Source organism: Rhagoletis zephyria, unplaced genomic scaffold, assembly GCF_001687245.7.
Source record: "Rhagoletis zephyria isolate East Lansing unplaced genomic scaffold, Rhagoletis_zephyria_1.1 Rzeph_scaffold_00030, whole genome shotgun sequence".
NCBI classification, from domain to species: Eukaryota; Metazoa; Arthropoda; class Insecta; order Diptera; family Tephritidae; genus Rhagoletis; species Rhagoletis zephyria.
Window position 1 is genome coordinate 398654 of NW_016157114.1, and position 13250 is coordinate 411903.

A 13250-nucleotide genomic window follows, 5' to 3' on the forward strand; every position below is an offset into this window, starting at 1 on the left:
CTATATAGTGTATTAATGTTTTATCATCATTGTCTTCATCTTTGACAAAATTAAACGGTCACCCGGCATTTATTTTATTTTTTTAAATAATTTTAACTATTTTTTTATTAAATTGTAGCTCATTATCAAAGAAAAACCTTGCAAATAAATCGAAACTTGAAAAAATGAAAAAATAAACAAAGTTTCATCAAATTTTCACAGTTTTTGTTCAGAATTTGTAGACATGTTTTGGGTTAACATTTTTGTAGCCCATTCATTCTAGTATAATAAGGTGCAAGTTTGAAGAGTCTAGAAAATACCATTGATTTTTTGAATTTTTCTGTTTTCGGTGTTGCGCACTTCCTTCCATATAACGAAAGTTCGCATTTTATGTTATATGGATGAATGCGCGTGTAGCGTTGTTGTTTTCTATTGCAATATTTTAAATTAAGCTTTATTTTATAGTTTTTCTTACGACAATGATAAATGATGTATACAAATTTCAGTATGGAAAAAAATGCAACACCTTCAACGAAAAAAGTTATAAAAAATCTATGCGAATTGAATCTACTATCTCGATAATTTAAACATCTCGGACTCGCCCACCACTAAAAATGATTATTTAAATCTAAAGTATATATTAAATGATATTTAATATTTGCTTTAGAGATGAAATTTCGACAAATTTGTTTAAGCAAAAATGTTAAGCGCATATGCAGAATGTGGAAGCGAGATTCCTCTGCTTGTGTTTCTATGTTTATATCATTTACCAGTTTAAGCACATACGATTAAATGTAAAAAAAAAAATATTTTTAATTGCGGATCCGAAAGAAATATTTATTAGTTGCATTGAGTCACGCAAAAATAGTGCCGAAAATCGATAGATTGTGCTGAAGGTGCCGGCTGCTTCCGAAAGGGCCGAAAATGGCACAATGCACACTCATTTTCCATCACTGTCACACATACAATCTCACTATTCTGTTGACTTCGTTTTCCCCTTCCGAAAACTTTTTGCTTCCGCGCTTGCCCATCACCGCTGTGCAAAGCTTTGCACGCGCAGTCGCCCGCGACACATATGTGCTTATTTGGGCATCCCTAACCTAGAGGATAATCCACAGCTTATTAAAAAAAAATTACTATTTGCTGGTACTAACAAATATTGATATATCCTTGTGATCAATTTTGGCTATTTTTCTAACAAACGCGGTATAAATCCACATTTCAAACCATGTGCAAAAATTATCAAAAATCTGCAAAGTTCCAGCTAAATTTTCAACAATTTATTCAGATTTTTTAGGGTATACAGTTTGATAGCCCGTTAAATTTTAGGGTAATAACGTGTAAGTTTTAAATCAGGTATGACTTAAAGTTGTGACACACAGTGGCTAGAGGCGTCGCCTGTGTGCATTCTTTCATATATGTGTGTATGTGCCATTCTTACCGCTATATATTTTTTCTCTACTCGTTTATTCCATGGGGTATTCATGCCATTAGGGTGCTGTTTAATGTAAAAAATATAGAAGAAACCTGAAGGAAAAGTGCAAACAAAGTTTTTCAACAACGTTCTAAACAATCTTTCTTCATGTTTATTTGCAAGAAAGTGCACCCAGCAGCCACGGCGTTTTTGGTAAAAATAAACGCTGTTTGGTAAAAATGACACGGCTGTTTCAGATTAATTTTGATGGTATGAATACTTGCATTTTAGTTACTTTTAATTATTGGAAATTGAAAAAAAACGCTTAAAATAGCCAACCTGAGAAAACTGAGAAATTATATACAATCCAGACTTTTAAAAAGCTTGGCTTCATCAATTCCCCAGCCGACTGCCGAACAGTGTAATTCATTTAGTTAATCCGTGTACTTAATATTTCTGAAAATATATTTTTCTTAAAAAGCCTTAAAAGGAAGCAATTTTAACTTTGTGGTACTTTCATCTCCTTTTCGGCACTATTTTTGCAGTCCATTAGGCACAAATTAAAATTTTGAAATTCCATCCCTGGCTGATATAGACATAGATTACATAATACGAGACTCAGCATCCAGCCAATCAGAGCATCAAATGATTTTGTGCTCTAATTTAGCAGCACTAACACACCATGGACAGCTAAGCAAAATGGTGTATTTGGCAAAAGGTCTGAAAAGACTGGTATGTATAGGCTCAATATTCAAATGCATAATCCACCAAGCGATAATTTTATATATTATATTCATTAAAATATAATTAGTCATCAGTCAGATAAAAAAAAAATACAAATCAGAAGGATAAAATGGTATTGAGTTATTAATTCAAAAGTAAAAAAATGTATTTCACTGACGAAAGGCGGGATCTAACCCCTTAATTGATAATAGCCTTTTTAATGTTATTCCTAAAATTCGCATTCGCATTCGAATTCGCACATTCGCATTCGCGAATGTGAAAAATATCCATAAATACATACCTGTAATGGTTGTAGTTGGTAGATATGGTCTGGCATCATGATTTAGTAGTTTTCTCTCACGCGAGGTTCGCCAAAAAATTTTGTTTCCCGTAGCGCGTCTTTGTAGTGTGGGTGGTTCTCGATTAGACGTTCCCCGATTTCGCAAAATACTCGAAAACGGAGCTCCGTATTTACTGTTTACACCAATATGAGTAGATTCCAAATTAGGCATTTTAGCAGTTGCTAATAGTGCTTCAGCAATTGATGTATAAAAACTGCGCGCCACGCCAGATCCTTCGCCAGGCTCGTCCTTAAAAGTTACTTTTACACGGTTAAAGGTCAAAGGGGTTTGTGTTCGTCTTGTTTGGCTTCCGAACTGGGCATTTAACTCCTTAAATGTTTGAATGATTAAACTCTCCCGGTTGCGCTCAAGTTTGCATAATATAAGATCGCGCTGTTGGCCGTTCCGTAGTTTTTCCATATGCCTTCGAAAACGCATCTCTTTGACTGGAAATCCACGTAATTCAGGTAGCAATGATCCATATTCCATTCCTACGTCATCCATAAAAACCCTCCCAAAAAGATCCAGCGTTAATTTCCATCGTCCAAGTAAAATATTCCAAGAGGGTGTAACTGAAGAAATTTGTTTGCAGAAATGTATTCCACGAGGTGGAAAAGTATTTGCAGATATATTTGTACGCTTGAAATCGTCTGGCAATGTGAAATGGGTGTTGCTCTTTTCATTTTCCGGTTTCTTGATTATTGAGATCGCACGCACAATAACAGTCCGTGAAGTTGATGTGGGTGAGAGAATCGTTGTGGGGCCAACCATTTCGTCTGTTTTTTGAATTTTATTTGGAGTAATAATAACATCTGGGCGATTGGAATGCGCGGATTTACTAACACTGGCTTCTATTTCGGTTGCGGTAATTTGTTCACCTGTATCCATTTCCTCATCATTTTCCAATCCAGGATTTATTTCTGTTCAAATAAAGTACAATTGTATATATTTAGTAAATCTTAACAAATATTCTAAAACGTGGAGAAGAAGGACTTTAGTTAAGTAAGTGCTGTTCCTTATAACAAAACCCGTATTAATAAAAACAGAAAGGTAATCTCTGTACACTTTGTGTCCATGTGGTAGCTCGACGTGAGCGCAAAGATGCCAAGCAGATTGTTGGAGTGGTTTTCGAGATACACGTTAGGTTGGGTCGATTTTGTATGGGGGAGAATAAAAGGCATTTGACGGTATTGTAATAATAATATTATGTTCTCCTAGGTCTAAGCCAATTGTTATTGGCAACGAGAGATTCAATTTAAAACTCATCTTTAACTTGCGCAATTGATTCAAAGTGTAGGAATTTCGAAAATGAAACTTAGGCTCGTAATATCAATGGAATGCGTTAATTGTTATAAACAGGGCAATATATCAAATTAGAGGTTATTAAATTTAATACTTCGGCAACCAAGTGAAAAATAGAAAAAAGTGAGACGAGATTTAATTCAATCGTTTTTATGTTTTCGGATGTGTATATATAATTGAAGGGACCATGGATTTGGCCACGCCGATTTGGTCAGTTTTCAAAATCGTGGTGAATGAAGTCAGACATGTATTGGCCAAGATAGGAATAATAATGGGTTATAAGTTAATAGTAGTTTCAAGCACATTAGTCTTTACATACAAACAAAATACAATTACGGTAAGAAACGCCCATTTATGCAGTTTTGAAAATTGGAGCAGATTGATTTTATTAGTCACCGAAGTAGCACATTTTTTGCGGTTTCTAAATTTGCCGTTATATTAAAGTATCCCCTACTTTGCAATACGTGCAATAAGTGTTTATTTATATTTTATCAATGTTATTGTGGCTTATTAACATTTAATTTTAATATTTTTATTGAGCTTTGTACCACGATTATTTTATTAGGAAAAAAGGAAAAAGCAACAAAGTCTAAGCGGTAGAAGTTACAAGCAAAGTTAAAAAAGCAACAAAGTCTAAGCGGTAGAAGTTATAGCCACTATTTCGGAGATCACCACATCTCCTCATCAGACTTCTTTTTTTCTAGCCTTTCAGCAGAGATCGAACCCGCGTCATCGACGTGCAAAGTCAGAAGCGCTAACCACTTAGCTATGCACACCCCGTTAGCTTTTGTTGCTAATCCATTTCCTTATTCAACCTACTACTATCAAGTGCAGCTGATTCGCCGCTATTAAGGCTTGACAGCGTGGTTGTTATTGTTAATTCCATACATGAAATAGATTCATTGCATAGTTTTTAGGGCAGGCTCATCCCATATATTTATTAGTAAACTTTAATTGTGGCGTATTCATATTTATTTCAATAGTGTTACTGAGTTTTGTACCACGATTTGTTTGTTATGAAAAATGGAAAAAACAACAATACTTAAGCGGTAGAAGTTATAGCAGCTATTTCGGAGATCACCACATTTCCTCTTCAGACTTCTTTTTTTCTAGACTTTCAGCAGGGTTCGAACCCGCGTCATCAATGTGCAAGGTCAGAAGCGCTAACCATTGAGCTTTGCACACCTCGTAAGCTTTTGTTGTTAATCCATTTCCTTATTCAACCTACTACTATCAAGTGCAGCTGATTCGCCGTTATTAAGGCTTGACAGCGTGGTTGTTATTGTTAATTCCATACATGAAATAGATTCATTGCATAGTTTTTAGGGCAGGCTCATCCCATATATTTATTAGTAAACTTTAATTGTGGCGTATTCATATTTATTTCAATAGTGTTACTGAGTTTTGTACCACGATTTGTTTGTTATGAAAAATGGAAAAAACAACAATACTTAAGCGGTAGAAGTTATAGCAGCTATTTCGGAGATCACCACATTTCCTCTTCAGACTTCTTTTTTTCTAGACTTTCAGCAGGGTTCGAACCCGCGTCATCAATGTGCAAGGTCAGAAGCGCTAACCATTGAGCTTTGCACACCTCGTAAGCTTTTGTTGTTAATCCATTTCCTTATTCAACCTACTACTATCAAGTGCAGCTGATTCGCCGTTATTAAAGCTTGACAGCGTGGTTGTTATTGTTAATTCCATACATGAAATAGATTCATTGCATAGTTTTTAGGGCAGGCTAATCCCATATATTTATTTGTCAATTTTTATTGTGGCGTATTCATATTTATTTCAATAGTGTTAATCACGCATCGTGATCCATGCACGCTCACCGCGCAACGTGTTCACTAGGAAGCGCGTACAGGAGCAACTAACAATTGGCTCATATTTCCGACTTTTAACGTAACCATATATAATAATGATGGCATTTATGGTATTTTGAAGACATTTTTAGGTAAAATTTGTTAACTTGTATGTTGTTTTCTGTTTTTGATTTTTGAGTTGCAGTGTTGTTGGAGGGACTGTTCGGCATAAGGGGCATAGGAACAGCACTTGGCATTAGAGATGGGCACGGGCCTAAATTTTCAGGCCCGGCCTGGCACGAGTGCAAAATCTACTTTCAAAAACACGCACGAGCCCGCACGGTAAGAATTTTAGCCCGGCCCGTGCCCATCTCTACTTGGCATCAAACGTGCCTTTCCCGGTGTATTTGTGAAAAAATGTTTAAAATGTTTAACGTATTTCGCTGCAGCTCTGTCCCACAGCTGCTTTCGCAACGCTGCTTACGCGAGGGACATTCAGGCACGTTAAAAAAATTAGTGGTATCTGCTTTATATTTAACACCACATAAAAAACAACGCTTAAGGTGTTGCACACTAGGTATAAACCGCACAGCACTACAAAAATTCAAATGTTAATTAAAATTTGTTATTAACGGACATTAAAAAAAAATAACGATATGACTTTGAAAGCGTACCGAAATATAGGAAATAAAAGAAAAACAAGTTGAAGTTTAAAGGTTTGGTTCTCATGAGAGCAACGTCATTTTGGCGTTTACCTGTATTTATGTGCCTTGTTTCACATCTATAAACCTCTCTACCCACAAATTTTCACACAAAAATTCGAACTTGACTGAAATCCGATGTCCAGTTGAGAAATTTTCACCCATATGGGATAGTATAATTCGAATCACATTTTTAAAGTCCATTAACTAACCCTTTATATGAACATGATTGTATTGCGGCATCCAAACAATTACATTGTAATTCTTTAACTATTAGGCGAGACCATTAACTAACCCTTCATATGTACATATTTAGGTTGTGGATTAGCATCACAACTGCTCTAACTTTTAGTATCAAGTCATGAGGTGCAACTCCCTTACTTCTACTTGCTCCTGTGGATATTTAGAAACGACAGTAGATATCGACGCCATTTCTTCTCAGGACAACATATTCACCATTTCTTTATTAACTATCGTACAGTGCTTATTTTGTGGACGCGAAATTGATCGATCCTCCAAGTGGTTTTGATTAATTACACCAGACTGAGGTTCAAATACCCAATCGGCTAAATCTCGCAAAATAATCTCTTGTGGAACTAATCTTAATTTTTCTGGGGAGAGTTCTCGCCCTTCTGTAACCCGCAAGAGAAAACTGAAATAACCAGATTGTCTGAAACGCATATTTATGGAGAGCTTAAAATACCTTACCGTTCCCTCAGTTCGCCCGCCAGGATTTTTTTAAGTTTTTCAGCATTTTAAAACCATACAAAATTGAAAATAAAGAAATGAAATTGTTCAAAGTTGGTGAAAATGAGAATGCAAGTGTCATATTCAGTTTTACATTATAAAATTGCTCAATGTAAAATTTTAAAAATCTTTCTGAAATCTGAAATATTTGTGCAAAGCTTCAGATCCAGAACCTTAATTTGAAAGAAAATTGTCTCTGTACTATTATATATAGATCATATATATATAGATGTGGTCGGCACAACAGCTAGTGTTGCCAGAGAAAAATTTCGTTTGGAGCTAAAACGGCCGAAAAAAGAGCTAAATAATACTAATAGTAGCTAAAATGAAGAGCTAGATTTTTATTTAAAGTTGAGCATTTATTGCCGTAAGGTTGTTTTTACATTTTCCGAAATTTTAATAAAAACAACGAATTTTGTAAGTTTAAGTGCTAAAAAAAAACACTTTTAAAATCAAAATGAGGTGCCTATATTTCGAATTCGTTATAACACTTATATGCATGTACAAACTTATACATATATGATAGACAATGAACTAAAAGTACTTTACAAACTGTTTGAATTCATTAACCTAGATCCATGAGTTTGTGGTTCAGTCTGTATTTTTCCGTGGATACAAATGTATATTTTTCCACTGAATTTTGAAATTTGTAACTTTATCAATGCCTGAGAGAGAATACACCGTCTGAGCTTATCGGAGCTCGAATCACTGCCCAATATAGTTTGTGTGCTCCCGCGCACGTTGCATAAACTAATTGACTTACTTGCCCATCTTCCATTTGACTGCGCGCCATTTGCATTAGGAATGGAAGTTTTCTAAGTATTAATCGAAATAGAATAATATGAAGATATCGAAAATAGCCAGAGATCGCCAGAGCCAAATAAATTTTTAGGTAACACTTGTACAATGAACTTACAGATTTGTAATTTTAATATATTACCAAACACAACTAAAACTTTCTGGAGCTAAAAAAGTGCTAGATAATTTTGAGAAGAGCTAGGAGTTAAAGCCCAATTTTCGGAGCTAAATGGAAAAATAAAGAGCTAAATCTAGCTCCAAAAGAACCAATATGGCAACACTGACCCCGGCTGCCACATTTGGTCACTTGTGACCAAAATAGGTAACTTTTTGAGTCCTTGGTAACTTGGAAACTATTTTTTTATTTTGGTAACTTTTGGTAAGTTTGCCGTGTATAAAGTCAGACTAAAAAAGTTGCATTAATTTGATAAATTGAACTGTGGTTGTGTGTAGCGGTGACAACACTACTAGAAACAATTGCGTTGATCAGGCAACACAACAGCGCTTAGCGAAAATAACTAACCAGATATCGAAGAAAATTATCGCTGGGCAATCTACTCGTTAATTGTTAAGTGTGTCGAGAAGTTTAAAGTCCAATTGATGAAGCCTGGCAATCTTATCTTAATGTTATTTTATTCAAAATCATTTATAATTTTTATTATATGTACGGTGATGCCACATCTAATTTGTTCGAAATGCATGCAGTTGATATCACGAAATATGCCACACGTTCAATACTTATTGATAGATCTTTGATCTATATATAGAGGGTATGAAAAAAGGAGGTTTGAACAGCAGTTTGTGCGGTGTATTTGGGCGCTTTAGCGCATCGGTATATGCACTTAAGTCGAATTTTAAAAAATTGTTTTTGTTCTGCGGCTAAGATCCCGTTTAAAAATGTATTTATATACGTATGTGAATGTATCTAGTTATTATATAAGGTCTTGAGCGCTAGAGCAGCTTAACTGACATTTCAAAAAAAGCTGAGGTGTACCTTAAAAGCTTTACCAGAATGGAAACGGTAATAGCCCGAGGCACGCCATTTTCATTTTCTATTAATATAATATGTAGCATCACGTAGGTGCAATGAATTTTTTAGTAAAAGGCCGCATTTATTGTTTATAGATCCTTCTTTCTCATATTACTAAACATTTTTTGTAAAACTAATTTCTATAGTTTTCTTTTCATACAACTATTTATTGTACCCATGTCTTATTTATGGCAAATAAACGAGGTATGTTTTTACAGTTTGTGGTATAATAAAACGTTGTTTTTGATTTCACACGTACGAACTTTTCAGGGCGACCGGCTAGATTGGACAAAAAAAAACGGCTAAAATGTTTCAACCAGAAATACATTTTTTTTAAATACATAAACTACAATTAGAAAGACTAGTAAATCCATTGAATTTTTTTTTTGGTTAATAAAGATAATTTATACGTAGCTAAGCTGTACACCACTTTATCTTTGTTTAACAAAGAAAACTGTCGTTATACGTATGTATGTAGCTAAGCTTTACATCAGAAGTCATGTTTGTATTACTTAAATATAAAAACAGAGATAAATTACAAACTTATGGCGTTTTCTTTTCTATTAAAACAATTTTGCCTTATAAATATTGGATCATTTTCAGTAGGTTGCGTTTTGTCCCGCAAAACGGCTATATTAGCTGAAAGTATGGCACTTTTCCTTAGTCGGAGTGCAATATTTTGAGAAATGAACAGGTAAAGCTGTGAAAGCAGAAGGTAGTTTAATTTAGACACTCGTTGTTGTTGCTGACCACTTCACTTTTAACAAGTTTATGACATTTAACTAAAATCATGCCCCCAGATTCACTAGCAGAAAAATTTTTGTTTCTTAAAAAAGTAGAAAAAAAAATTTGAAGTTGGATAAAAATATTAAAAGTGTTGCGCGTTTCCAAACTGCCAGAATTCGGTACACCTGAGCAAACGTTCGAATATAGTTTTTTGCTTTTCCGAGGTAGGGTACGTAGGTTGATAACAAATTGCTGACGCAAAATATCTTTAAACCTCTGAAAGATGTACCATTATTCGTAGAACAGGAAAAATGATGCCTGCAACTTGTAACAGTACCAATTTTTGGATTCTCGGAATTTTCTGATAAAGATGTGGTGCTGCTAGAAATATATATACAAAAATATAAGCACGAAACTATGTATTTGTCACAAGAATTATCCACATAAGATGAAAACTACTGCAGTTTTATTTTATAAAATTTAAAAAGTATGTTTGCGCCATGCATTGTCTTCCCAGAGAGTTTTGCTCCACATCGAAATTCGTGCTCTTTTATTTTCTAAGTGTAGCGAATAAAACTTCACACTTAAATTTAAGACATTCATAACAAAAATTATATGAAGAAAATTCCCGCTGCGTTCTCCCAAATATAAACTGGGACGCAAAATTGAGCAAGTTTTGCCTATTTTTCTTTAGTTTATTTAATACGTATTATTTTTTATGAATATGTAGCTCATTACTTAACAAACAACATATACTACAAACAGATTTCACACTTAGTGTAAAAATTATGAAAATTCTGCAAAATTTCAGCAAAACTTGTAACTTTTTAATCTGCTAAAATGACGCGTCCCAGTTTATGTGTATTTGGGTCACTCGCTTAAAACAAAAAACATTGAAATCGGCTCACTTTCTGATTGATTTTTTTTTTTTTTCAATTTTATATAACACAGTCCGACATGAAAATTTTCTCAGAGATAAGACTAGCCATTTCTAATAGATTTTGGAGCACTAAATTTGTAAAAATAAAAACTTTTATATTTGAATTTTAATAAAATAAGGCGAAGAGCAAAATCGGCTAAAAACGGCTATTTTTTTTGCAAAACGGCTAACAAATCGGCTGCCGGCTAAATCGAATTTTTCCGGCTGTTTGCTGTCACAACCGGCTAAATCTATCCGGAAAACGCGTAAAATGGCAACGCTGATTCTTACGCTCTATCGTTTAGTCGTTGGCGAGACAGAAACGAATCAACATCGCGGGTGGCTGTTCTGCTTTGTTTCATGAATGTAAAAATGCCTTGCGAGAAATATGTAGGTATGTCTGTAATGCTTGAAAATGCTTTTGGTGGAATGAAACGCCGTTTGTGCTGTAAGGCATTAAAACAGGAAATATGCTATTAAAAGACGTTTTTAATATTTTCATAAGGATATGGAAAGTTTCGATTACCACAAAAGATATATGTACGTGTATGTATTTGTGAGCCTATCGCTCATTTAAGTATTTCAATACTGTCATAACTTAACAAACTTTAAATTCGAGAAAAACGGCTTTAAACAGAGACTAAAAATAATTATTACCTGTAGTAGATTAATATGGTGGTAAACACAGTATTATAATTACTCTGGCAACACTGATATTCTCTGTCATAAAATATGTGCATGGTAATACTGTAACCGAATAAAGGCATTACTTCGTGAAACTTCAACAGCGTCAGGTGTTGAAGAACCGCGCTATAGAAAAACTAAATTAAAAAGTTATAGTTGAAGTCGTATATATAAAAAATGCGAAGGCAACAACTTGCCTACGTTTTACGCAGCAGTGGAGTAAAAGCTCAGTTATTCTAGCCTTAATTTCCGTAACTTAATTCAACTTAATATTTTGGTCAACCTGTTATATGAGAAACTGTGTTGGCGGTTAGTTAAAACTTAACTTACTGTAAGAAACTTAAGAACCTGTAAATTTTAGGTTCTTAAGTTACGGCCTTACGAAAATTGAGAGCGGTGAGAGAATAAGGCTTGCCAGACTCTCGTTTTTGTATTTCTTAAAAATAAATGAACGCAAACATTTTTGTTTGCATGCATTTTTTTGATGTGGCATATTAGGCGGTGGACTGGTAAACAGCTGAAAAAGAAAATACAAAAACAAATTAGGTCCGCTTTTGGCTTAAGTTGACGTGTTGAGTAATTATTGATGATTTCATACGGTAAGTTCAATTAAGTTAAGTCTAGACTAACTGAGCTTTAAGTTTTCCACCGTCAGCGACTTTGCGGCAACTTAAAGTTTTGTTGGCATCGACAGTGGGAGCACCGCCGCAAAACGAAAGTGCCAACGGTACTTCAGCAGCCCAATTGCCGTTACTTCAGAGGGCTCAGCAACACGAGGTCGCGACTTCCGTTAAACCTTCAGAAGCGTCCTCAGTACCTGCAGAAGCACCCTCAGCACCCCGAACATCTTCAGAAGCACCCTCAGCACCTTCAGAAGCACCCTCAGCACCTTCAGAAGCACCCTCAGCACCGTTCAATGACCATCTAGCAGCTAATGTACTTGGCGAACCTTCAGTCTCTTCAGTAGCAACTTCTGAACCCGGTAGCAAATCTACGGCCGCACAGTACTCAAGCACTACCGCAGCAGAGCACGCCAGCGGCACACAAAGAACGGCACCCGACGAGTTAGCGGTACTCGAAGCGGAACTCGAAAAGAAACTTCGCATTCTAAAATTGAAAAAAAGAGATCAACGAGCTTGAGGGCAGCGTCACTATGAATAGCTATGCTATAAAATTTAGCGACTTAGAAAACGCCATGCCAAAATTTAGCGGCGATGATGGTGCCGAATTACAATTCGAATACATCGCAAAATATTATAATTGCGATGACAAATCGAAGCTCCTTCTAGCACGGCGCATGCTAACGGGTAGCGCACTACTCGTCACCAAAATGGCCGAGTTCCACTGCTGGGCACAACTTAAGCTGGTTCTCCGAAAGGAATTCAAGCGACAGATAAGCACAAAAGAAATATTCAGGCAGCTCGAGGTGCGTGTCTGGCTTAAGAATGAAATCCTGATGCATTACATACTTTCGATGCAGCAGATAGCACAGGCTGCGCCCATCGACGAGGGTGAGCTGGTAGAGCTGATAGTGGATGGTCTACGCGATCACAAAGGGAGCGCTATCATTTTCAGTGGTGCCACTACATTGGATGGGTTGAAGGCACTAGTACCTAGGTACGAAAAACTACGGTAGAAGATGGCTTGCGAAGGCGAAGCCGGGAAAGCTCAGGCAGCGCCAACCAGATGCTTCAACTGTTCCCGCTTCGGGCATTATGCAAAAGACTGCACAGCGAAAAAACGTATCCAAGCGTCGTGCTTCAAATGCGGACAAATGGACCACCAGTACAGGGACTGCCCTGCGAAGTCGGTAGCTGCGATTGACGAGCCAGAGATGGATAAGTGTCGCTTTTTGTGGTAGTCTTAGACACGTGTTAAAATTCGAAAATTTGTTTTCTATATTCGATACGGGCATCCCAAATAGTTTCATAAGGCGATCGTTGGTATGAAACAATCCGCCCCGCATCCACAACGGCGAATTATTGCCACGCTTTAAAAATGTAGGAGGAAGCTCAATCAAGCCTCGGGAAAAAAGTTCAGTTCTAATAAAATACAAAAGTGTTTTGAATTCACTAATGATA

General features: G+C 35.9%; 1 protein-coding gene across 2 annotated transcripts in view; it reads right to left on the bottom strand.

Moving 5' to 3' along the window:
• hyd (E3 ubiquitin-protein ligase hyd) overlaps positions 1-13250 on the bottom strand; it is a 534145-nt gene that overhangs the window by 268830 nt on the left and 252065 nt on the right. For both annotated transcript variants that reach the window (XM_017617625.1, XM_017617630.1), the window contains exon 8: positions 2418-3377. In XM_017617625.1, the coding sequence (XP_017473114.1) occupies positions 2418-3377 (960 nt within the window). The remainder of the gene's footprint in view (positions 1-2417; positions 3378-13250) is intronic.